Source organism: Botrytis byssoidea, assembly GCF_014898295.1.
Source record: "Botrytis byssoidea strain MUCL 94 chromosome Unknown BBYS_035, whole genome shotgun sequence".
Classification (NCBI taxonomy): domain Eukaryota; kingdom Fungi; phylum Ascomycota; class Leotiomycetes; order Helotiales; family Sclerotiniaceae; genus Botrytis; species Botrytis byssoidea.
Genome location: NW_024065876.1, coordinates 146105 through 173294, shown reverse-complemented (window position 1 = coordinate 173294; position 27190 = coordinate 146105). Strand labels below are relative to the sequence as shown.

The window sequence follows — 27190 nt, the reverse complement described above, 5'->3', positions numbered from 1 at the left end:
AAGACTCAAGCAAGAAAATCAACATCTCCCTACCGAACGTTGAGAAGTACGGACGGTACTGCGAGGATATTCCTGGCAATTTCGTGCATATTACCGCTCCATTACAGCCGTCGCATTAATCATACCCTCGATACTCTATTCAGCAGATTCGACCTTGTTCAATCGCGATTCTTGAATTTTTCCCACAGCCCTTTCAGCGTAACTTTCGCCGAGTGCTCTAATCTTGGGTGGGTATCTGAGGCCTTTTCAGGGGACAATTTAGGATATTCGTGGAACTCAACGGGAAAATATTAGCGGCGCAAGAAAGCCACTCTCACCAATTTCGGATCCTCTATCATAGGTCTTTTTTATCTTTTGAATCTTGTTTCGACAAGGCTACTTGGGACCCCATCAAAACCGACCCATAACCAATCCCCACCCCAGGCCTCAAATTCCAATTCTACAGGGACTCTTCAGGCCTGTTCGCACAGTGCGTTTGCATGAGTACCTATACAGAAAAGTAGGCGACGAATAGGCAACGGCAATTCTGCTTTTACATTCTTGGATTGTAATTTTGCGAAAGCACGTACGATAGCTTCTAGCAGCGAGTAGCAAGCAAGAAGCAGCAAGAAGCAGCAAGCAGTCACGAAAGGCAGCCTTTCAGAGAAGCAGGAAAGGACCAAGACAAGGGAAGAAAAGGCAGAGAAAGTAAGAAAAAGAAAGAATAGGAGGGAGAAGGAAAAAAGATTTGTTCCTTGAATCATTGCGCATTTCTCCTTGGGAGGCTTTTTTTTAATATTTTCCCATTTGACTCAGGTGAAGATCAAGATCAAGATCATTTTATCGCCTTTACCCTCTATCGCCTACCGTACTGCCATTTCCCCCTCTGGCTTGACTTAGCACCGCTCCGTGCACACACACTTATTACTTACTACTTACTTACCTACATCCAAAATACTACCTATATCATCTATCTTCCGCTAAAATAAAAGCCTCCATCAACAACTTCCTTCGTTCAACCCAACTTCCGGGACGGACGACGGTGACAACCCGTTGTTGCTGCTGTTTGTCTTTTCGTGTCTTACCTTAGACGACTCATCGTCATAAGAAAGATTATACCCCAAGGTCAACCATCATATCCACCATCAAAACTCTCTTCCTTCGAGTATTCTTTATTCGTTTTCACCACCATCCACGATTGGTACCACTTCTTCTCAATCCCTTCTCTTCTATCCGGCTTGACGTCGAAATTTTCACACCAAGGCTTCATCAAGATAACATTTTCCACGATCGTGGAAAGTCGGTATATTTGGAAGGCGCGAGGCTGCAAATGAACGATAGTAAGTAAGCCAGCCATCAATCCTCTTTTATCTGTGATCGACGCCCCTCCTCTCTTTTTCAATTCTTCAACGAAATTGTACATCTCTTCAGCTTTCAGCTTCACCTTTTTTATGGAATATGCTCTATCCACAAAAAACAATTGATTTTGGCTTGTCTTCGGAACAACTTCCCACATCTCTTTTTTGATTTTATATCTTCATGGGAAAATTGATTGAAGAAGAAAAAAAAGTGTCGAAGTCAAAGAGAATAATTTTCGATACTTGCTCGTTTTTATTTTGGAGTTGTCGTTGATGATTCTCGCGAAATGGTTGGTGTAGTAATTCTCCATTCCTCCAATGCGGTCTTCATATCAAATATCAATCATATCATCATATCATGCCTATCACATCACCATTACACTTCACACTTCACACCTCACACCTCACATCTTACATCTTACATCTCACGCCTGATGAAGCACAAACCGCAGAGCAATACAGTGTAATGCCGGGCCCTGACAGTGAATTGGTCAAACGGAACGTTTCATGGAAGAAGTTCCCGAGTGCGACGTTCAAAATCAAATCATCAACACAACCCTCCATTCTGCAATATTCTACCATTCATCCTCTCAATCAAAAAATTGAGATTCAAAAAGAGGCGCACAAAAGTAGCCTAACCCCAAAAACGTTATACATCCCACTCCCTATCATATCATTCAATCTGAATTTTGCCAGAATTCCCCTCCCTCTTCCCCCCCCCCTCCCAAAATCTTCATTAATCACGCCTTTACAATACAATTCACTGTCTATCCAATTGGCACTGTCTTTGCAACCTTCCTTTTCGTTCTCATTTCTGGTTCACCTCGTTTGTGTCTTTTTATCCATAAAGATTGCAATAACCTATCTCAATCTTATTACCTTAAATATCTCGGGAATTTTCAAATCATCCGATACTAACCATCTTACCCAATAGTCCTTACACCTCAAAAAATAACACTCGATCACTTCATGTGCTCTCAATCTGGTAATATCCAAGACCTAACCGCCTATTCAGGGCATTCGTCTTCGTGTATTGTCGGATCCGAACCAGAGCCTGACAGCTCTTCAAGACAGGAATTTGTTCACCCTCCGTCGTTACCCTCTGATATGGGGATGCGATACATGACGATTCCAGCGACAGATGATGTACGGTAAGTTTACCCCCAAATTTCGTTGGTCATTTCTTTTCACCCGATGTAACCCCCTCGTCAACCCTGCATTTAGGCACATACACACTCCTTGGGTTTTCTCTCATTATCGTTCATTTCAAATTTATGCATGTATCTACCGCTTGTGCGATCTACGCTAAGGCTGGTAATGTAATGAACATGCCACGACTCACACTCCGTCATTGTTCTTATCCAGTTGTCACACAACTTAAGCCTCAGATCAAGCCAAACCGCCTGCACTTCCGCAATGGTTCGCGTCACGCGAGTAGTCCCCGCTATTTTGTACCACTGACGGCTGTGTTGGCTGTCATACACATGCAGTCCACCTGGGCATCATTACCGCCATGAAGAAATTTTAATCCATAGGCCGTGTCTTCTCAGAACCTTATCTTCTTTTGTCTTACACTTGTTTAGACCCGTGGCTGATATGATAGCTCAGTTACACTTCCGATTCCGGTACCTCTCATAGCCCTGTGTTCTCGATAGAACCCACGATACCAAATTCAATCCCGTCCAACATCCCATTCCCCCCATACGCGCATGCCTATCAGTCAACACTGAACGGTCCCACGTACTCAGGTGGGAGCAACTCGTACTTTTCTCCGAGCTCGTCTTTATTTTCTATGCCCGATCTTAAACCCCGCTTGAACTCTATGTACGTACCTTCCACCCCCTTTTAAGTACTTCGATACACCACCATTTCTGTGCACAGATAATAATGATCTATCCGCACAGTCACTCCTCCCCTGGAATGGCACCACCCTCACGCTCACCAGCCTTACCACATCCACAATCACCAATAAGCACACGAGATTTATACGCAAGTGCAACACCACACTTACGAAGAACGGACGGAATTTCAAGATCTCCGTCAACCTCTGGAACTGTAAGAGGCGTACCGTTATCACCATCTAACAGCGGATTCGCAAGTCCGGCGAATATGGAGGGTTCCCAACTTGGAGGGCCACTTACCCCTCCTCTAAATCCGACAGAAGTCATCTTGACTTTGCAGGCGGCTGACGGACAGATCATCACTCCAGAAATCTTTGGCAAAATTGATAAAGGATTTTTCATGGCAGAAAACGATTGGACCTGCTATAGAAGAAACTACTTTTCACTGAGTTGCTCATTTACACTTCAACCTATCGTTCCAGGAGCAAACGTATATCTTTTGTTGTCTGGTGGAATGAGACCGCAGGTACAGCAGTTTGCGATGTCCATAGCTGCCGTGGTAGATTCGCGCGATGGAAAATCAATAGAATTGGTCCAGCACACTCCCAAACGAGACAAAGGACCACAAGATAAGCCGCCAAGAATCGCGGTGGCCCCAAGACCGCACACAACACATAACATGTATGGCGGCGACAACGGTATTGGTGGTGGGCCGCGCGGAATGTACGATGGATCTTTTGGTCAGTCACCAAGCTCACCACCAAATGAAGCAACTTTCGAGCGCATCCAATTCAAGAATGCGACCGCTAATAACGGCAAACGGAGAGCTGCCCAACAATACTATCACCTACTTGTGGAACTTTTCGCAGATTTGGGTACCAACCACAATCATTCGGAACGCTGGGTAAAAATTGCCGTTCGTATGTCCGCACCAATGGTGGTGCGTGGTCGCTCACCCGGACATTACCAGAGCGAAAGACGCGGTAGTAATGCAAGTTCTGGACCTGGAGGCGCTGGTGGTGCCGGCGGTGGTTCATACACACCATCCGGATCATCTCGCACCCCTGGCGATGTTACCATGTCTGGAACTTCCTCCATGCTTCCCGGGTCTAACAATTACGGTTCTTACGATGGCCGATCCCACCATTATCGCACTGGACCTCTTCAAATTCCTATGGAACCTACTCTTTCTGCTGAAGAAGCCAAAAGTATTGAGGATGCTCCTTGCTATATGTACTACCCAACGCCAATATGGGAGGGCGCAGAGCCACGGAACCAACTGCCCAGTCTTCCAGAATATGTGCCCGGAAAAATCAAGCAAGAATACAATACTGGTGGCTATTCTTTACCAAGTATCAGTGGTACACAAGACTCTTTGGGTAGACATTGTGGAAGGTGGGAAGGGGTCCCGGAATCGAAGGGATATTTTCCAACAATGGCATTGGCACAGGAACTCAATATCAGCTAGCCATTTCGCTCAGAGGACTAATTGCAATTTAACACGCGATATAACACGTGTACTATACTAGGATGTAGTGCCCGTAAACCCCGTCTTATCTCTCTCCCTTCTCCGCCCTGGTTAAATGTTAATTGTTTGCGCATCGCATCTTATGGTTGCCCATTTCTTCAATTGTCATCTGGAGTATAATGGATTGGCTCATCGCTTGCTAGCTTGCTTGATATATCTGCAGAAAACACCCTGATTATGGATTTGGTTGGCGCAAGGAATAGGAAAGGTTTGAAGGCTAAAGGGTCATGTTAGCATATTTGATTGAGAAATTTCACTTGGGGGAATATTACAAAATCGAATGGGATTGGGTTAATATCATCTCGGTATGACACACATGCAGGATGGATTCACATGGATCAGTTGAATGGATGGAAAAAGCTTGCATTCTAGGTTTGGTCTAGGATGGAACGGGGAAAAGATACATTGAATTTCGGTGACGGAGTTGGATTTGGTCTCGGCTGTTTTCTTTGTGCGGATCTCGGGCATTTTAATGATGGATGAATTGAATGGATGGACAAATGGGCAACAAGGGAACTGGATTGCAATGGATTGGGATGGATGGGTACATGATCTCGCCAATCGCGGATCCTGGTGTTTCTTACATGTGTCATTGATGGATTTCTCATCGTATTTCTTGTTATTTCCTTTTCTGTGATTGGGCTAGATGTGAATGTATTTGAGAAGGTTTATTGCCCGATCGAATCTTTTGCACCAGGCTCAGATACAATAGTTCCTCTTTGCTTGCATCTGATTATTTCTTCTACCTTGACTGCGTGTTAGTTGATGTTGTTGCGTGCATGGACTTATTATTGACGAATGGATTTGAGTTGTGGGCTGTTGAGTGAGCGTTTCGTGCTTTGAGTTGTGTCTGTTAATAGTTTTTGAGTGTGGGGAGTGATATCTTTGAGCAGAGAGCCGAGGAATGAGAGCCGAGAGAGTATGGTAAATTGACCAAGGGTACCAACGGCTTGTGGGGATGATGACTACCAGTGAGCAGATAGAAAAGCCAGAAGAACAGCAGCGAAGATTGAGGAGGATAAATGGAAAATTGTGTGTAGGAAAATTTAAAGAGTTGATAGTTTCGTTGAATTCTCGTTTTGCCTTGCCAGTCAGTTAGTCGATTAGTCAGTCAATGCAGGAGGCTTTTGTTGATATATATATATATTTCATGGTGATGAATATCATGATGGTGAAGCTGTGAAACTGTGAAACTGTGAAACAATACGATGCGATTGAGATACTGGGAGCTCTTTCATTTCCATGGATGACGGACCATCGAGTGAGTGTATTGCTAGATGGATAATCTAGGTAGGATATAGCATATTTACTTCAACTGAGCTAGTTGTCTACTTGAGCCCTCTGACAGCCTCCATTCCTCACCTCTCCTTTCTTCCTTTTTCCAAGAAAAAAACCAAAGGAACAGAAACTGAGATCCGATATGGCTTGATATGGTCTCGGTTACATATCACAGGTTTTAGTATAGGTCATACAAGTAGTTTGGGTGGTATCTGAGATTCAGTACTTTTGTTTCTTGTGTAATTTTGCGGTCATCTTTGACGTCACGTCATTTCTTGCTCTTGGGTACCCTTCACTGCCGCTCATCTCTCATTGTTGCTTCTTTTAACATCGTTCGTCTTGGCAGTGGGAAAGCGGAAAAGCATCAAGAATGAGGCGCGGAGGTAACAGGGTGGTGCAAAGCAAAGAGAGGCGAAATGTAGGAGCTTCCTAATGCAGGTTTTTTTCTCAGTAGTGGCAAATGCTTATGGAGTCTTTTTTGGAAGATTCTATCTTGCTCTCTTAACTCTGTAGTTTTTATTAGGGGTCTTGCTAACATTTCTTTTTAGGAACATGAGTCTTATTGATAATTATGTGGTAACTATGCAACGGCGTCATGCCAGAATTATCAATGCACAATTTAGTTTCATCCGTTCTTCTACCTATAGTGAGTTCACCCTGTGTCGCAACGATAACAGTGTAAATCCCTTCCTAATACTCACAGAGAGAAGCCGTCGCAGCTGGATACCTATGTCCTTGAACCGGGAAGCTAGCAAGAATCTCATTGATCTTAACAAGATCTGAGCCCGTCAATTCAACCTCCGTAGTATTCTCCTTAACTCGAGACTCAGATCTGGCACCAAATACTGGAACAATGAGAGGATAGGCTGGCTTCTTGCTCTGCGACTTGATCCAACACAACGCCAACTGTGCAGGTGTACAGCCCTTATCCAACGCCAACTTTCTTAACTCTTCCACCAGTTCTAAATTCTTGTGAAAGTTTTCCGGCTGGAAACGGGGAAAGTGGCGATGAGGGTCGCTCTCGGGCAAATCATCCAAACTCTTGAACTGACCTGTCAGCATGCCGGCTCCAAGTGGTGTATGAGCAACCATCACGATTACCAATTCTCCACAAGCTTCTGCGACGCCGTTCTCGAAGACATCCGTAGCCCACAAGCTTATCTCCGCCTCGAGCATGTCGATCTTTGCTACTGCGCTAGCTCGACGAATGGAATCGGCTGAGACTTCACTCAATTGAATTCCACCGATCAAACCCTTCTTGACGCACTCATCCAAAGCCCTGACAGTATCCTCAATTGGTGTAACCTTATCTTGTCTAGCCATGCCGAAAAGATCAATCTGTTTATAACCACCTAAAATCTTATTGGCATTCTCAACATATTTGTACACAGCTTCTGGCGAACAATCCATTGTAAATTTCTTCCTATCCGCAAAGCCACTCTTGATACAGAGAACCACTTTCTCTGCATCTTCAGGATACGCTTCGAAGTAGCGTGCGAGAAGATGTAGGGAGTTGTTCTCCGAAGAACCGTAAAAATCGGCGCCATTCCACACATTTACTCCGGCTGCAAGAGCAGCTTTCAGGACGGGAAAGGAAATACTGTCGGGAGTCTGCTCGCCGCGCCAGGTCATTCCTGCAGGAGATCAGTAAAAGGTCTTCGACTTGCCAATGGCGTTTTGGATGCATTGACAAGTTGGGAGTGGGACTTACGCATGAGACCTAGGCCATTGTGAGATATCTCTTTTCCTGCGAGTATAGGCATCGTTTTCTGGAAGGTAGAATTTATGTCGTGGTGAGTGGGATATATAGAGTATAGAGAGTTTTTCACAGGAGAGAAGATGACAGGAGAGGAGAAGATGATAGAAGGAAAAGATTGTATTAACAGAGAGTTTAAAACAGAGGATTTTGAAGTCGATTGTAAATGAGTAGTGAATCTCGGAGTTAAGAGGAAATCCTCGGGCGTGACGTTGAAAAGGGGAGGTACAAACGACGTGTGACGGTGATATTGACAGTGACCTGGATCGCATGTCGCAATGTCTCTCATGTCTCGGTGCGGATTTAACAATCAAAGCATAGTTTTATCTTTGCCTCGATTCTCAAAGTTTCCATTGGTTTTGACAATATAAAAATTGTTTCGGCGAGAGGGATTGGGTTATGGATGCGAATTGAGGTTCAGCTTCGTGGTACATCACACATAGATCAATTCATCTACTTACATACTGTCTAGTTGATATCAATCTATAGTTCGATTCTTCGATTCATTTATAAGCAATGTATTGCTGTCGCGGAGGAGAAAATATCATACATATCGATTCAAGGTCTTGAATACTTTTGATTGATCCCTCATACGGATCAAATTGTCACGAAGTTTCCAATAAAGTGTTTAAATCTAGCACTCTTCCCTCACTGGCTCATATTTTCACACTTTCTTAACGAGGAGAGCATTTTGCTCGGGTTGACTCACGTATTCAATCCCCGATATCTCCGGTGAAATGTGAAGGTGTGGGTAACGGTCACTCTCATGACGTGAATTAGCGTGACGAAATTCACGATTGGAAGTGTAGTCGTACGATGTGCTTGAATCTTGTTTCACATTTGTGGGCAAAGTGTCAATCAAGGGGAACGGACAGACTGAGATTTCTCTCGAGACGGTAAGGATACCTAGGTACTAGATAGCATCACGCAAGCTTCACGTGATGCATGCCGCGATTGTATTTTGAGCAATCAACAATGTATCTCTTCAACTTTGAGATTTTCTCATCGGAGACTTCTTTTAGCTTAGGAGTGGTAATTCGGATTTTTGTATTTCATTCTGTTCTTCCGCGTTGGTATCCTTATATCAACAAAAGTTCCAGATACTCTCAAGCTTCACATTCCGTTGGGTAGCACACGAGTAAACTCCCACATGTACTTCAAATCTCTGAAAATCTTCATATATTCGCAATACTTCCTAAAGGATGTGATGACCTCAGACCAGGCTATACTCAGATGTAAGTTGTTTTATTCTTATGAGGGCTACTTTGTAAGCAATTGAAGTCCACCTTCTTACTACAACTCCGGTATCTCTGGCATAATTCACATGTGATGTGCAGGGAGAAAGTGCTGCAAGTAGGGTAGATGAAATTGTTCTTCTGTTTTTCCAGATAGAAAATTCAGATGTCAGTAGTATCTATTATAATAAGGAAGACTTTAGTATCATTTGTTTTAAGATTGCCTTATACTACTCTCATGAATGTCTGATTCGAGCAAGTTTTCCCTTTGACCGACATGTAAATTGCGAATTGAATTTATACATGTCAGGCCCTTTTGGACTTTCATGCTTTTCTATTTTACCTCTTCCATGGTTTTGCCAAAGGTAGAGAATCCTGAAATTCAACAACTTGTAATGATCCTAGTGGTTGTGTTGATTTGGGTCGAAGAAGAATGATTGACATATAATCGCACTTGAATACTGTGCCAAATTACTCTATCCAGAAGCGAATTACTTTCAAAACAGTGACATTATGAATTGAGATCAGTTTTGATTTTAAATATCTAAGAAGGAACGTTCGCAAGTCTTCCGTGAGCCAGGGGAACTCACCCTCGGATTAAATTGCACAGCTCTTCAAACTAGGAAACTATTCCCTCATAACTTCCTTTCTCATTTTCTGTCCTGTCCTTTTCCCAACCATCAATATACTGGAAAGATTTGATCGTATGAATAAATGAAACACTGTCCGACTGCAAGGAACACTGTGAGTGAGATAGGACAAATTTCAACTTTCTGTGTAGTTTCATCACACACAGGGATGAATCAGACTCGAGTCAGATCTATGACTCCTAACTGAGACCTCGATACAAAAATATTGACTCAACAACAGAAATGAGAAGTCGTTACATGGTGACGACGGCAAAAACGTAGAATGATCGCGGCTACCTGCGGAGAACTCCCAAGTGTAACCGCCCTCGAGATCTCCAGACAAGAGTCAGATAACGCCGTATGATTGATCTAGACAGTTGATGAATTCAAGTAGTCTCCACGCAGACTCTATCGGCAAAGAGTTTGTTTTTCAAACAACGTTACAAAAGATCAGATATAATTCGCATTCAGCCTTCCCTTGGTAGTTCTCAAGCTGAGGAAATTGACATTGAGACATCTTATCACTTTCATAGATTTATCACCTAGCTCTTAGACATCCACGACAGACTTGAACGGACCTTTACAGTTGATTCACCTCAGAAGCCAAGTCTCAGTCAAGGCTAGAAAAGTGCATACAGATGAGAGATCTGGATGTCTGCTGTTGATCAATTGCTTAAAAAACTGCCGAAAGGGGTGATTGCTCTCTAGAAACTCGCCGGCTGTATCTCAGTGTCCAGACGTAATCTACCGTCTAACATCCGTGATTCTATTGATATACGAGAATAGTAAGGGGATCTTGATCTTGCATTGCAAAACATGGAATCAAAAAGGAAGTTATGACTGTCAATTCCAGGGTATCTTGGGACGGACATGGGACAAATTAGAGAAGGGGATGCGGTGGAGATCACTCAGCATCCAGTATGTCGTGAGTTGAATGGAGTAAAACAACCTGTCTTATTTATCTGATATACGGCTAGCAGGTTTCCTTCCCCATTTTGCGTCGAATATTTCTGCTTACTTTGCCTCTTCCGAAGTACAAGCAGACGTCTTTTGAAAAGCATTAAGAATGCTTCTAGGGGGAGGGAGGTGTGAGCCCCCCTTTTCACTTGAAAGTTCTTAGCACTTTTTGGGACAAATTTTGCTTGGTCAGTAGTTTCAAAAATTCCAAAGATTGAATAAATCCGCCCTTTTGCCCTTTAGAAGAGGCTTGCGTTGTGTGTTAGCACGATGTATTTGTATGATAATTGGTGAATTGTTAGGAATAACGATGCGAGGTTGAATGTGAGCACAGACCAAGCGCTAAACACTGCTACTTCATTCCGGCTTCTGTCACATCGCAGAAACTTCGTCTTGACCTTCTTCAATCACGCTTTCACATCATCAACCAATAAGATACAGAATCTCTCCCTTTATTTGGTCGATGACTTATCAGATCCAAGAATCCTTGCCTGGTAGCAATTTGAGTACAAGCACGAAATTACTTGTGGTCACGACACCTTCGGACTAGAATCCGAAATCCGGGATCTTAAGGCTGGGAAGTGTCAAATTCTTCTTCATCCGAGTCAGCCAACGTTGTCTGCAATGGCAGTGCTCCGCATTACCTTATTTGGTTGCATTTATACGAGCCTGATTTGTAGCAAATTTCATTCATTGCCTTCCCTTTAGCTCTGCAGAAGTTATTGGATCGGGGCGGCTGCGTGTGGACTCATTCATGCAGGGATAATGAATCAGGAGAGTTCGAATAAGTCGCTTGGTATACAGCTGCATACACGTTATATGTGGCTTCAGAAGTGTTCCGAGCTCGGGTGCCGGAAACGAGCAAGTTCTGCGCCGCTGACTACAAACGGTGCATGCACATGAGAGTAATCAGCTGATTTTCAAATGCAAGAGATCTTTGCCTGGTAAATGCTGAGTAATTTAGTACTGCTTCTGGTAATCATTTGGTTGCCAAACGAGATGCATGCTCGTAAGTTCTTTCTGGTCGACTCTCGCGGCATAGAACTCATACTCGTTATACCGCCTTCAATGAGATAGCCCTCACAGAAATCTATAAAGACCAATGAGTCGCACACGCTTTTTTTCAGAGACTGCAATAGAGTTTATCAGAACACGTTCCCATCGCATCTCTTTACAGCACCTTCGTCTAACATCCAATATGCTTTCCAGCAAGCCAAAAATAGCAGCCCTTGGGCTCTCTCTCCTTCCAGCAAGCATGGCTCAACTTTCGGATCTTTCTGTCTTTCCTCCAGGTGGTCCTGGAACGATTCTAGTTACCTTGAATGGCCATGGCGCTTCCACCGGTTGCCTTAATGGCCAAGGTCTATGGACTGTGAAAGACGCCTGTGCTAGCTTTGAAGGTAACGGTCAAGGTGGACTCGGATCGGATCTAGGATACATTATCCTCGATTCTAGCTCGAGCATAGTCACAACTACTGGTACCTGGAGCACTGCATGGGTCGGAACACATTTTAATCAAGGCGTAAGTACTATATGTTCACCATCATAGCATTGAATTATGATATTAAAAGGTCCTCGCTTTGTAGAGAAATGCTGCTTGGCTCCAAGCACAAATCGGAACAACCGGGGCCGCACCGTGGGGAAGACCTTTATGGTACGCTAATACACAACCCGATGATACATCCAATGTTGCGCTCAACGGTCATGCTATCAACGATTCTGTCCAGGTTACATTGACCTTCAATTCCACTTTTGTTGCCTCCCAGGGCTCCAAGAAGATGCCTATTTTGCGGTGCATGGGCAGTGAAACGAAGAGGGTACAGAAAATATGAGGGTGTGTTTGGAGACTCTCGGTCGCGGATGTATCCTCATTTATAGGATAAATCCTCATACCAAGTCCCTTTGTGAAGAAGACTCATGCTTGCTTCCGTATTTCCCTTATTTCTAAATACAAATGATGTGCATTTGAATCAATGGGCTGCATCTTTGCTTCTGAAAGTACAGTAAGCGGATAAGGTTAGGATACCTTAGAAGTGATGGGGGGTTAGAGCACCCTTAGTACATCCATACTGTATCCAATTAAATTATTACATTCGAATTTATATTTCACATCTGATTTAAGGGTTCGAATCTGTAGGTTGAATGGATTAAAAGCTAAGTCCATTTCACTTTCTAAATTTTAAGCTAAATGACTTCAATTCAATCAATTGAATTAGATGTGTTTTGGATGTAAAGTTTCAATTCTAATTTCAAAGTTGAATCCCTTTACACCTGGAGATCTATTAATGAAATTGAGGTTTGTATGCGGCTTAATTGATATGGCTAGTCATGTAGTGTTAGTCTATTAGTCTTACTATTTTGATTTTCTTTTTTTTTCTTTTTATATCAAATTATCGAATCAAGTGATCAATCTAGTAATCTTTCAAATTTCTCGATCAGTATTTTCAATATCTCGATGGCGGAGTGAGATGACAAATGTTTAGTTTTTAAATGATATGCTGTTTTGTTTGTTTTCCTATAACGCTGACTTCACACAACAAATAGCTACATACCCAGTGGGATGGTTAAATTAAGACTTACAATCCACTTGACATAGTCACGTTACTGTTTAATTCTATGGATATTGTGATAATTCTACCTGTAATGTGTCGAATATTACGTTCGCTGAGTTAGTCTTAACCAGAGCATTCCCAATCTGTAAGGGTCTTGATAGATCGGTGTCTTCCATGACCATTATGCTTACATTGGTCATGAGCTGACGGCCATCAATCGACAACGGCAGTGGAAACATCAATGATAACGACGCTGACAATGACAATGGAACCTGCTGTATCTATTCTTATTTGCATCCCTTCAAACCAAATCGTATCAGATCACCTGATCAGGATAGGATTGGAGCACAACCCTGACAAAGTTGATAGTATCTCAAGAAAGGAACGTAAGTATGTGCTTGCCCAATAATTTCATCTTTCCAGATTCAATGCGAAATGATATTTCCTTTTCCAATGGTTATCATTTCTATTTCAAGTTAATTGGTATTTGTTGAGATGTTGAGGATGTGAGAATCTTCATTTTCCTACATGTCTAGGTAACCACCTCCTAAAATAACATGGTCAAATGACAATTGCGAGAAGATGTGATTTAATAGATAGGTAATAGAACATGATCATTGTCAAGTAGTCGATGAGATCGAACCATTTTCATTTCTCGTCGGCCCTAGTAGCGTAAGGATCGGTGAACGAGCCAACATTTTCACCATGTTCACAGTGTTTGTTCCTTCCGTTTTCAATTGAGGAAAGTACCCATCAAGGTGAAGCCAGTGAGTCAGTCTGGATATATAACCCCCTTTCATTCCCACACCCTTCTTTGAAAGAATCGGCCACAGGACAACAATAACAGCACCAGCACCAGCACCAGCACCAGCTACAACAAAACAACAACGATAACAACAACCTGCCACCGCCGCCGCTACCTCTCCTCCCACCTCCTCTCCTCTCCCCTTCCCCCCCCCCTCAATTTGTTTTTTCTTCGGCCACATGGCCAAGAATAAGCGTCGCGCCTCCGGGTACCCCCCCTCTTCTCGTTCCCCCTCGGGGGCTTATTCTGGTGGTCCCGTTTCTTCCACCATTTCTTTGCAAGTACCAGGGGGTGGTGTCCCCTGGGCATTCATCACTTTTCTTTTGGCTTCGGCCTCTTTGTTTGCCCTCGGGCTTATTCTGGTCGTTTTGTCGGGCCGGATGGAGGTGGTGTTTAACAACTACCTTTTAAACAACTGGGAAGAGCTGGACTGTGGGGTTGGTGGGGTGACGATTGTCGGGGCTCGGAAGCCCTCGGGTCTTCTCCTTCGGGAGTTGACCTGGGTGTAAATTCCCCTTCTCTTAGCTTCTTTGATTTTTCAGTTTGATTCTTGATCATTGCCCATCCGTTATCCACCTTTCATTTGTCTTTCTCTTGTTTTCTTATCAGCACACTTCTGTCACTAAACCACTATTGGTGCACGAGTTCCTCCCTATATTGTCACTTCGATTAATTCTCTATAATATCACCCTTCTGTTGCTGTCGTTGCATGTTATCATCTCCACACTTTGCTGCTGCTTTTTGCTATTTTATCCATCTCATACGGTGCTATCACTATTGTTCCATTCTATCACTGACTCTCACGTTGCCAAAGTCTTGTTGTTGCTCTCATTCCTTGTTGTGGTTTCATTTATTCATTCTACCACCTTGTCTCTATTCATACTACGTCAGACTATCAGGCTATTGTCAACAACCAGTTTCTGTTGATCAATCAAGTGCTGTCATACATTCACAAGGCCCATGCATTCAAATTCCCTTATGTTCTCAAAGGTATAGAGCCATTCAAAGCCTGTCATGTCAGACTTTCAAAGTCTCTTATGAGCTCAAAGTATTTGGGACATTCACAGAATCACAAATATCCAGAGGTTTCCAGACATTCACAGCCCCAGATGTCACCAAAGTGCTGAAGATAATATATCTGTCACTGCCGCTCCTTTCTTCATCATACCTTCTTATTCCTGTCAGCCTACATATGTGCTGGACCCACCATGAGGGCAGTTTGTTTTTTTTGCTCAGACTTGAATCGGGCTCGCACGGACCATACTATTTTTCTATATAAACCTCTTCCCCTACCCTCAACTTCTCTTCCTTTTCTATCATGGACGCTGACCTACCTCGACTAGGGCACCGGCCTTTGGCATCTCGATCCTCTTTGCCTACTTCTTTCTCGCCGCTCTGTTCCTGCTCCGACATACCAGTCTAAGCCAATGGATCTCCGGCGCTCTCGGTCTTTTAGCTTTTGCGGGATCGATCGTACTTATCGTTTTCCGACAACTTCCGGCCTTGATAATTGTTATTTTTGGCACCGCTGTTTGCATTGTCTGGCAGATTGTCTGGTATGATTCTAGATATTTTTCGAGAGTTGTAACGTGCGCCGTGTGCCAAATTCGACCGTGGACGCTGATCGCGCTTAGCTTCATTGCCAGCCTTCTAACAACTCTTTTATATGCCGGTTACCTCCTTGTCCTTTACAATTTGAGAAGAATTTGGGACGTCACTGCTCCATCATGTACCAAAGATCGGAATTTTTATACCCCGCGATTCATAGCAGCTATCATATTACTCTCTGCCACGACATATTGGATCACGCATGTTATATCGTCCTTTGCACATTTTTTCGGGGCCCTTTTTACGAAGAATCACGTACTTATGAATGTTCAGAGCGACTCCAGACATTCAAACATTCGAAGAACGGCAGTTCAGACGACACTTCGCTTGACTTACAGCAGCGTATGCTTTGGTGCGGGACTCTTATCCTTCTCGGTTTTTTTGAAAGATCTGGGAATGGCTTCAGGGCAAAATCTTTCGCTCACGCCAGATTCAAATTTTCGTTCTATAACTGGAGCCCTCTTATTAACTCTTTTGGTGTATCTTGCACCCTTCCACGCCGCTCTTGATTCCAAACACTCGGACTGGACCTTTTCTATGATGGCCCTTGATTCCACTACATACTGGAAAGCTAATAAATCCGGTGTTACCTTAATGTCAGCAGCTGGTTTGGAAATGCTCAAGGACTCGGGATTGTTCCAAATGATCTCATACTTCCCCGTCGTGATTGGTGTAATCAGCGCTCTTTCAACGTTTTTCTTAATCACCCTTAAGCCCAACCCTGTTGAGGAAACCAAAGATGTTCTAATAGCCGAAGTTCTGGTAGCTTTCGCTTTCTTTGGCGGATCGCAAATTGCGAGAGCTGCGTTTTCTCCACTCAAGGGAGCTATGTGTACCATTTTCGTTATGATGGCAAGAGATCCAGCTGTTTTCCAAGAACATTATGGACAGATTTGGACTCGCTTGGAAGAGCTTCACCCCAGTGTTGCGGAGGCGTTATTGAAGTGAATGAATCGAGATATGATTGTCGAGGTCCGAATGGGACTTTGATATACTGGACGGGGGTGATTACTTATGGTGATTGGTTGGTCAGGCGATCGAGATTTGATTGTTGAGGCTCAAGGGGGACAATGAAATGCTGGATGGAGGTGGTTATTTTATGGTTGCTTAGTCAGAGAGATCTGGGTGGTTAGTTGCTTAGGTTGAAATGAATATTAACATGACGAGAACGATGGACTGGGTTCGGACTGGGATTTGGGCTGGGATTAATACTGGGGTTTGATGATGAGCTATTGCTATGAATGAGAATTTGCTTTTTTGCTCTTGATACTTGGATTCCCTGAATTTTACTAAGAATAATGTCTCAAATGCTGCATTGTGTAAATCTTCAGGTTTGTGCCGGCTTCATGGATGAAATAAAACTGTAAGTCGGAAAAACTGAAGATGAGAGTATTCTATTGACGGTCAATATAATGATTAGATTCTTTGATGCATCATGCTTGCGACCTATTGCTGATGATCAATCAGTCTCGGGAAGAAATTTTTCACTATAATAGTCTATCGTAGGCATTGGATACGGCTTCGATGGTTGTCAAATGTTCACTAAGTTCGGCTATTGCTCCTTCTATCAAACTAATAACCCTCTCAGCGTTAAATTTACTTGTTTATTTATATCCTCGGTTATTTATGATTGTTATTCTGATAGACTCTGTCATCTAAGTTTCACCACTATTAATAGATCTTAAGATCGATGAGTTTTAGTATTCATTATTCAGTAATATATATTGATTTGCCTATCAATAAGACATTGAATTAGATACGAAGGTAGTAGTAATATACTACACGTTAAAAATCAAAGCTTAGAATTCTAGAATACTCATAAATATAATTACAGATATAAGAATTAATCTATTATACTCTATTCTAAGCTTTCTTCTCATATTAATTTAATAGACATATTTGATGTAATATATAAATATCAGAATATATTTATTCAATTACATAGAATCTTTTCTATAAAATAATTAGAGAATAGCTCGTTTATCAAATATTAAAGCTACGTCTGATTCTAATCTTAATTATTCTATAATCTTGAATAATTACTAAAACATAAGTCAAAAATCAAATTTATTTTATGATATAATTCTCAGAATCATATGATTTCAGATATTCGATAATTGATTAATTCTTATTTTATATCATGAAAACTTTCTAGTTCATTAATCCATTAAATTATAGAAAACTAAATTAAAACATATAACATAATTTATCGACATATGAGCTATATCAGCATGTGAGCCACTTGAAAATACACCAAAATTAAACCTTTTTCAATATTCTTATTTTAATAATTGTTGAGTTGACCTAGTAAGGGGGTGTATTAGGTTCAATAGTATTATAATTCATGTCTCCCTTCCTCGTACGAAGAGAACATTGCTAAGCTATATCGAAGTGCGTATGTGGGATAGAACGCGACATGTTCTCAGTCACGTGTTCCAACAATAATTGATTATTATTTTGAGAAAAAAAAAATTAATAAATAAGCTTTTTATAAATCTAATATTTATATAAAAATTCCTATTATTTTATAAAGAAAATGGAAATTGTTATGATTTTCGTTACAAAAATATTATCTCTATAATAACTATTATAATAATTCCATTTTCCAATAAATGTTTCAAATTTTATAATATTTATATAATTAATTTTTCAATTTTTCAATTTTTATAAAATTATATTATGAAATAAAAAAAGTATACGATTAAGTACAGACGAATTTTATATTCAAAAAGGGGTGGTTTATATAATGATATAACTTATATACTGATAAACTACGTTAAGAATTTCAGTAGTTATTTTTGTTGGAAAACACGTGATATGGCATATACACCATACCCATAAAAATGTTTTACATATAGATCCCACTTTCTAGATATATATAATAAATAATACAATTTTTATATATCATATATAACTTACTATCTATTTTCAATAGATTATAAACCTTATATTATCATCAACATTACTTTTATCTTATCTTAGAATTTATATATTTATTTTCTTATTGCTTTTATTATATCTAATAAGTATATAATCAATTTGATTTAAATCAAATAAGAAATTCTTGTTACATTCATAAGCAATAATTAAATTGAATTTTATGAATCTTTTAAAACTATAATAATAGTATCTATTAGTCTTAATATATATATATAGCAATAAAGCAGTATTAATTAGAAATCACTTTGATATTACTAACTAAAAGAAATAAAAAGGAATTGTAATCTTTATTATAAACTTTTACTTACCTTTTATTTATTATTCCCAAATTATATTTTTTATTAGAATTAGTGATTTTATAAGTATGTGGGTGAAAATTTCAGATTTTAATAACTTATTAAATCCTTAGTATATTAAGAATATTAGAAAGTACTTTTTATATAAACAATTCGATTTCAAAATAGAATCTATTTAAATCTTTTTTGATTATTTTCTTTATTATTAATATAAAACCTTTATTTCAAATAGTTTGATTTCTAATAAAGATATTTATAATTAATTTCTAAATTCTCTTTCTGAAATCGATATTTAATAGATATAACAAAACTTGATTATTATTATGAAAATGAGACTATAGGATATATTATATATTTTATAAAGAGCTAAATGAGTTCCTCAAATTGATATAAATGTTATATCAATTAATATTATATAAGATTCTATATATAAACAAGGATTTCAAAATATTTGAGAAAAAAAAGAAAAAAATCGAGGGGGATATTATGGATATATAAAAAACTCTATAATTTTGCTAAAATCTAATAAAATTAACAAAATCGATTTTCGATTTTATAAATTCTATAAGAAAAAAGAATATTAGCAAAAGAATTATTTTGTATATATTAAAGCTAAGAAAATATTGAAATCAAATAATAAAACTATTAAAAATAACTTTATATATATAATTATTATTCGTTTAGTAATAATAGAATCAGAATATATTATTTCCTTTTATTTTGCTAGTGTGATATATATTCAAGCTCTTAATAATTATATCTAAATATTTAATTCTAAAGTTTTTTATTATTTTACTAGTTTTTATTACATGATTGAAACCAATAGAAGTTGTAAGCTTTACTACTATGCCACGCACGCAATCTGTCCCAAAAGGCACAGTATCAGGGATCGGTTCCTGATAGCTTACTACTATATATATACCTGTAACAGTGCATATTAAGCGACGACGCCGCCAGTTGGCGGTCTAGGAGATACTATATAATACAGAATATATTATATAGATAATAATATTAAATAATCCTAATATATATATTGACATTTTATTTTTCCTAATGAATAATCGACTTCTATACAAATAGATTTTTTTTACATCATAATAATGACTTCAAACCAAAACTTAGCTTTTAAAATTTAAGAAGTTCATTAAAACCCTATTAATTAAAATAAATACAAAAATTTAAATTAATCTAATTCATACCTGAAAAAGGCTTTCTTCAATAAAAAAACCAAAGTCTAAATATGCTATTATAATTAACAAAGCAATCACTTTGTTGATTACAGATTTTGCTACCACAGGGTTTCAGTTAGCCCACTATTACCTCAAACATGAATCTACATAATCTCACATCTTTTACCTCCGCATGGTTTCAATCAGATATACCCAATAGTACATTAGCTAAGATTGACAGGGTGAAGCAGTCTTTCATAGCCAAAGAAGGAAAGAAAACAGCACCAAATCCAACAAAAACATCGAAACATTTCAGATTACTTCCCAAGACCTTCCTTTACACTTCAGGAAAAGTCATGTGCTACACTACACGCATAGCCTCCCGAATTCTTAAGCTTTAACCCAGACTTTGAAACACATCGGATCATTCATTCATCCAAGATGGCATTTCTCATTTGCGAAATGCATTGAACGACATACACAAACTTGCAACATTCCATTCCGAAATCGACGTCGAGATATTCCGAATGGTGCCCAAGATATCCATTCATTCGCAGTTCTCATCGTTCCCAAGCAGAGCTGAAGTGGTCCTCTGCTGATCTCGGAGTAAATGGGTTGAGTCGCTGGGACATATATGATCTCTTCCGATATCATTGCATCACGTCTTCTACCGACGAAAAGCACCAGAAGTCTGAGTCTATATTTGTATGTTTCATAGTCTTCAAGATATCGATATTTCTCAAAGCACTTCGGATGGTATGGTATGTTATAAGAGAAAAGAGAGCAGACACAGTATCCGCTGACACGACATCTATCAAGATAATATCAAAAACTAACAAACCCCCAAGAAATTATCTAAATAATTAATTTCTTTCAAGGGTAATTAGAAATATAGATATCCAACGCCTTTCTCGCTGAAAAAAAAAAAAAAAGGTTTCAAATCCGGCGAGGCAATCATGGTGCCGAGATTTGAACGGAAATATTTGGTTTAATGTAGTAACGACCTACTCTACCAAGTCCAACAATAACATAGCTCAAATTCCATATTTATATTCATATTCACATTAACCAACAAGCTCTCTAATACAGAGATGTACCTTGAGGAGAGAGGGAGAATCACAAGGGGTTGCGTTGCGTTTACTCTTTGTGTCTATCCACATTCCCATTCCCAAGCACAAAGACTCGCTAGAAAATTATAATTGATAACCGTTCTAATTCAAATAATCGCTTTTTCCACAGAGTGCGACAAGGCTTATAACAGATCAATGTATAGATTATTGTAATGAAACAATAGATATTCTGTAATATAATTATAGAATTCAGAGTCTAAAGTTTCTAATGAACCGCTTCCAAAACTACTTTTCCATCGTAAATCCCATGCACAACATGGACCTTCAAATTTCCAAAGTAAGATTCTCTTCCAAAATATTTATCGAGGGTTTAGTTTAGTACTCATCCGAATATTCATAGAGGTCTACGGTCCGAGTATCTTAATAACCGAGGAGTCCTCGGAATGATTGTCAGCTCGCTTATGATTAATATGTAAAGATTTGATCTCAGTGTGATGAGTGTTAAACTATAGAGTAGATTCCCATTCGTGGGTGGAGGTTCGAAGGATACTGGTCGAGATTGAAAGCAAAAATTTCAATATATGCCACACATTATAGATCATAAATAGTTTGAAATGAAATTATTTCCTCTCTATCTTTGATATCTATTGATCTAGGGTGTCTTTTGTACAAATCTTCTCAGAAGCTTTTTCAGTCTACCTCAGATTATAATCATCATTATCTTCTCCAATCTATTCATCCATGTATGTATCCGCCACAAAAGAAACAACAGTATCGTTTTGACCAAAAACTCCCCCAAATCAATGCCTCAAGCTCAACTAGACAATCTGGTAGTAGAGAAGCCTGTCAATCAAAAAAGTACAAACAGCTTTTGACAACTCCCGCTCCAACCCAATCATATACCCTTTGTACACCCAATTCCCCAATCCTATATTACATACCGTGTCAACACCCCGGCCCTTTAAGTTACTCCTAAAGAGCCCATAGCAGCCCCAAGCCAAGCACACCGGCCAGTAAACCCGATTCCGAAACGTCCATATTTCTTCCAGCAGCCGCCGTGACTGTAGCCTTAGTCGCCGAGGCTGAAGCTGTTGTTAATAAGCTCATAGTTCCTCTTGAACCAGTTCCCGAAATTGCAGGCGCTCGCTGTGTAGTAGTATCAATCAGTAAGGCAGTCGAAGATTTAGAAGACGCAGGCAGAGCAGATGTAACAATAACAGGGGCCGATGAAGCAATTGTAAGACGACTGGACAAAAATGAGGATGATGCAAACCAAGCAGTAGAGTTTGCATATACTGATGTGTTGCAAGATACAGTGGTGCTGTGGAGAATACTGACTGTAGTTGTGGTATCGAGATCAGGCGCGGGAGTTGTAACAGCAAAAATCGAAGTTTTTGATTTAGAAGAAGAGACAGTAGGAGATGATTTCAAAGTAGATGAAGGGACTGCAGTGGAAGATTCTACTTCTCGCGAAGTAAGTGTAGAAGGCTGTGCGGTGAAAGAGGGAACTTCGGGGGAAGAATATACCGTAGAAGAAGAACTAGTCGAGCATGGAACTGTGGTACTTTCCAGGATGGTATCGGTCACGACTACGTTGGTGGATGAATCAGTGGTTGCGGCGCTGGTAGCGCTAGTGGTCGCCTTCACACTACTTTGTCTTGAAACACTGGATTTGCTGCTAGTGCTAATGACAGCGGATGAAAAAGCCGAAGAAGCCGAAGAGGCTGGTGAAGAAGAAGAAGTTGATTGAACAGATGCTTGGCCTTTGACGACTGGTGGCGCGGCGGAAGAGACGAGTAATCCTTGAATGACTTCCAGAGCACTCATCTGTTGTCCAGGGCCGGATATTGCATCATTAGATCCCGTATACCATTTTGTACCACAAGCATTAGCATCACCAACGCAAATACTAGCTGCTGCAGATGCGGATTTGGTGAGATATGACGTGATAGTGGCTGTTGTAAAAGGTGCCATTTGAGTGGTTGCCCACATGAACCGTGCGAGATACGCCTTGAAGGAAAATTGATCATTGTTGCAAGTTGCTACTTCTTCGCATGCTTGTTCGTACATGACACTATCAGATGTGAAGAAATTGGAAGAGGCTTTTAATAAACCCTCGGTTCGTGTTTGCCAAGTGGAACTGGTGGTGTAGTTGTACATGACAGCGGCTCCGTACAGGAAAAGGGCATTGTTGTAACTCCAGGTAATTTTATTCGGATTGGTGCAAGCTTTAGATTCATCGGCACCGTCGAAAGTGTTGAAATTTGAATCGATAAATCCAATCTTGGTCGTCCAATCATAAACCTTTTCTGCCCAATCGACGTATGTTTGATTTCCGGTATAGCGTGCAAGACGTGCTGAAAGTTGAAAGAAGGCTCCATTAGAAACCGAGTTTTTGTATGTATATCCATTATTGAATGAGAAAATCTGCCATTTCAATCCACCACCACAAGCCGACGTATCCCAGCGGGCAGCTTGGGTATTCCACAAATTCTCGGTCAATTCTACCCACGTAAATCCCCCCGTGTTGGAGGGCTCCGGGAAATTCTTTTCTGCAGCAGACATGGTAGACATTCCCCAAAAGGCTTGGTCGTCATTTCCTTCATCCTTTTGGTGGTTCGGCATCATGTAATCGAAAAGCGGGCCAGCTTGAGAAGCCAAAGCTTGTGTGGTAATATCATTGTAGGTAGCATCCCCAGTATAGTGATAGTAATCGATCATGGTTCCCCACATGGCACCAGCTTCCCACCAGTAGTACGGAGCTGGCAGTACCGCAATGGTATCTGGTGTGTTGGTGACATTGCCGGTATAATATTTCATGAGGCCATATGCAATGGTACCTGCTACATTTTTGATTGAAGCTGCACACATGATTGTCAGTAGGGGCTGTAAGTATTATAGAGTCAAAGATGAAAAAGAAAACGTACTTGGATCAGAGGTATCGAGTTTGAGACCAGATACGGATTGAGAAACGGAAAATGCCAGGAGAAGGCTCCTTGAAAAAGTTTTGGGAAACATATTGTTGATTATGAAGTAAAAAGAGAGAGAGAGAGAAATGAAGATTGAGATCAAGCTGTCGAAAGATCAAGAAAAAAAAGTGTTCCGACTTGGTAAGTACGGTAGCTAAGTACGGGTACTGAATAAATCGTCTGGCAGAAACTGTTGCTAGTTTCCAAGATATGATGGGATTGATGCCAAAGAATGAATCATCCAAAGCCAAAAGAAGGACAAAATATGGGGGAGTGAATGTATTTGTTGAAGAGGATATCAAAAACGATCGTGTGTGTGGAAATTGGAAAGAAAGTTTCAAGTTTAAGTTTATGAAGAATTATTCGAGTGGAAAATATAATAATAAAGCATCATCGAGGGGTTCGTCCGATCTTTCCCAATTGAGTCTTGTGAAGAATATGGGGGGCGGCTGTTTCGAAAGGCTAGGTAGCTAGGGTAATTGTTGGTGTGAATTGAGGGTAAGTGGTGAACCAATCAAAAGTGGGAAATGTTTTGAAACTAAGACGATCTGATACGAAGCGAACAGCGATCGGTGAATGGTGTTGGAAGTGAATGTTGGATATGACGATGATATTGGTTGGAAGTTTATTAGTCAGAGTTCGAATGAGTGAAGATCAGCTGAATTGAATGGCACGAAACGAAACGAAACGAAACGAAACGAAACAAATCAAATCAAATCAAATCAAATCAAATCAAATTTGGAGGAGGATGTGAGGACCTCGGGAAAAGGAAAGAAGAGGAAGAGGAAGGGAAAGGACGAGAAAATGAAGAGAAGTCAGAACAGATTGGCAGGATGGGTTGAATAATAGGTCATCGCGTCCTCCTTATTTACCTTGGAATACGTACTAGGGATCATTTGATATGTGCTCGAATACGATGCGATGCTTACCCACCCTCCCCGAAGGAATTGGTGATGAAGGAAGGAAGGTAGGATTTTGAATGATACGACCTAGAGACCTAGGTGAATGGTAAATTAATCCTACCTACCTACCTTAAATCATCCTTATTTGTAAAGGAAGAGATTGATCTCACTCCTTGGATAACGTGTCGCTGGAAAGAATGAAGTGAATCATGGCAATGGCAAAGAATCTCTAGCAGAGAGGTCCACGGGTGTGAGTGTATCTCGTAAATGGAATCAAATATAGATGTGCATGTGACAGGGAAGAAAGATGTGAATTTATGAAGTCAAGATAATACCTAGTACCAGTATGTGGTGGTGGATCGTCAGTGCAGATAAGTACTGCTGTGGATGTTCTTTTGTTTTCAATTGATTGAAACTGCATGGATTTTTAGATTGTGTTGGTCACGTGTTTCAATCTTATGAGCACAGTTCACTTACCTCCCAGGTAACTCCACCAATTTCCATCCAATCTTTGAGCCACAGGTCAATGCAACCTCAAGACGCGAATAACTTCTTTTCCCCTTAATCATTATCACCATAACTACTTTGTCTCATCGTCCTTCATCCTATAGGATTCTACTCCCATGCAAAAGCAAACGGCAATGGATTCTCAATCCATACACGGCCCTGGAAGATCAAATTTCTCTTCGTCTTCCCCACGTAAATACTCATTTCCATCACAATTCCTGACGCCACAGCACAACGCAAGTGATAGGCTGACACATTCTAAGATCGTATGCCTACCGTTTCCGCCGCCCAAGCTCTGCAAGATCTAGAATCATCACCAACACGTTGCATTCCCACCGGTTTGGCGAATTTGGATTTGGCACTCCAAAGTAAAGATCCAATGCAAGTATCCACAAGTGCAGATCAAATTCCAAGAGGTATTCCAAGAGGAAAAGTGTCGGAGATCTATGGTCCACCCGGCGTTGGCAAAACTACTCTGGGGTAATGGAACACACGCTCAAGTGTCCGTATACATGACCATGTATGCTGATTACATATAGCATGCATTTGGCAGCCAGAGTTTTACATCAGAATGAAAATATTGTTTGGGTAGGTAAGTCATCTGTCATCTTTCATCTATTTGGTATTTCTCTTATAAGTATTTGCGATTTGTCTATTGCCTTGCATTCCGAATTCCCTTGCTAGATTTCCACTTCAGGAATATCTCGATTATTTATAATCGCTACCATGTATGCCACTATTGGTACCAGAGATCCCCACAATGTACCCTACTAACACTCCCAGACGCGTCACATCCAATATCTGGTCCTAGGTTCAGTCGAATTCTACAAAAACTTCCATCTTCAGAATCTCTCAATGACGACACCCTTCTAAGCAACTTCAATCATTTCACAACGCCCACTTTATCTCATCTTCTTGCCTTACTTACTCACACCACACAAAACTTTCCCCCTGAAAATACTAGTCTGATCATCATTGATTCATTTTCTACTTTAATCGACAGTGCATTTCCTCGGAATGCTGACTCTACGTCGACTCCTAAAAAGCCGGGAGGTATGTTACAATCCTAAAACCTTCACATCATCACGTGCCTACCAGCTACATCCATCTCATCTCCTCATGTTGCCTTCTATCGCTAGACTAACCTTAACAGTTCCCAATCCCTCCTCGCGCAAATTTCCCCTTCTCCAATACCTCATTAATGCTCTCCAAAAACTTGCTACCACCCGCAATATCGCCATAGTAATCCTCACTCAATGCGTAACCAAAATACGACCCGGTCTCGGGGCAGCCTTGATACCATCAATCTCAGCTACTGCATGGGAACAAGGCCTTGGGTGTCGCGTGGCTTTATTCAGAGATTGGGGGTGGGACGACGATGAAGGAAATAATGTAGATGGTGTACGGTTTGCCCAAGTCATTAAAGTGGATGGTACAACTTTATCTGAGGGAAGAGGAATATTTGCTGCTTTTGTCATTGGAAAAGTGGGTATCTCCTCCATTACACCTAATCAAGGATCTCCTTTACTACCTAGACCCGCACCCGCCGTTGCTCTCCCTACTCAAAAGCGTAAAAGAGCCGAGTTCGAGATTCCGGATAGTGAAGATGATGAGGATTATGGATGGGCGGAAGAAGATGAAGAGTTGCCACCGATGCCTCCCCAATGGCAGGGGAGCGAGGATATATTAGCACCACCGCAGGGAGATAGCGAAGATGAATTAGCTCTTTAGATGCAACTCAGTGCAATATCATTCTCTGAGAAATCCAAGGATACTGCTATCATCTGCCACTTAACTTGGGGGTTCAATTT

At 40.7% G+C, this 27190-nt stretch overlaps 6 protein-coding genes across 6 annotated transcripts; 4 read left to right on the top strand and 2 right to left on the bottom strand.

Moving 5' to 3' along the window:
* Positions 1–1309: 1309 nt before the first annotated feature.
* EAE97_011270 (uncharacterized protein) lies at positions 1310–4646 on the top strand (the record flags this gene model as incomplete). The annotated part of the gene is made up of 4 exons (XM_038881785.1): positions 1310–1319; positions 2272–2488; positions 2946–3161; positions 3242–4646. 4 exons carry the CDS (start codon positions 1310–1312, stop codon positions 4644–4646), a joined length of 1848 nt encoding a protein of 615 aa, XP_038727363.1.
* A 2028-nt stretch (positions 4647–6674) lies between these two features.
* EAE97_011269 (uncharacterized protein) lies at positions 6675–7747 on the bottom strand (the record flags this gene model as incomplete). Its single annotated transcript, XM_038881784.1, has 2 exons — positions 6675–7618; positions 7696–7747. 2 exons carry the CDS (start codon positions 7745–7747, stop codon positions 6675–6677), a joined length of 996 nt encoding a protein of 331 aa, XP_038727362.1.
* Positions 7748–11759: 4012 nt separating this feature from the next.
* On the top strand, positions 11760–12393 carry EAE97_011268 (uncharacterized protein; the record flags this gene model as incomplete). Its single annotated transcript, XM_038881783.1, has 2 exons — positions 11760–12083; positions 12148–12393. The coding sequence occupies 2 exons, from the start codon at positions 11760–11762 to the stop codon at positions 12391–12393; spliced, it is 570 nt and encodes a 189-aa protein (XP_038727361.1).
* Positions 12394–14097: 1704 nt separating this feature from the next.
* EAE97_011267 (uncharacterized protein) lies at positions 14098–16474 on the top strand (the record flags this gene model as incomplete). The annotated part of the gene is made up of 3 exons (XM_038881782.1): positions 14098–14423; positions 15262–15474; positions 15553–16474. 3 exons carry the CDS (start codon positions 14098–14100, stop codon positions 16472–16474), a joined length of 1461 nt encoding a protein of 486 aa, XP_038727360.1.
* A 5499-nt stretch (positions 16475–21973) lies between these two features.
* EAE97_011266 (uncharacterized protein) lies at positions 21974–24019 on the bottom strand (the record flags this gene model as incomplete). The annotated part of the gene is made up of 2 exons (XM_038881781.1): positions 21974–23862; positions 23929–24019. The coding sequence occupies 2 exons, from the start codon at positions 24017–24019 to the stop codon at positions 21974–21976; spliced, it is 1980 nt and encodes a 659-aa protein (XP_038727359.1).
* Positions 24020–25513: 1494 nt separating this feature from the next.
* Positions 25514–27110, top strand: EAE97_011265 (uncharacterized protein; the record flags this gene model as incomplete). The annotated part of the gene is made up of 5 exons (XM_038881780.1): positions 25514–25571; positions 25643–25859; positions 25919–25971; positions 26163–26432; positions 26533–27110. The coding sequence occupies 5 exons, from the start codon at positions 25514–25516 to the stop codon at positions 27108–27110; spliced, it is 1176 nt and encodes a 391-aa protein (XP_038727358.1).
* Positions 27111–27190: the final 80 nt, after the last annotated feature.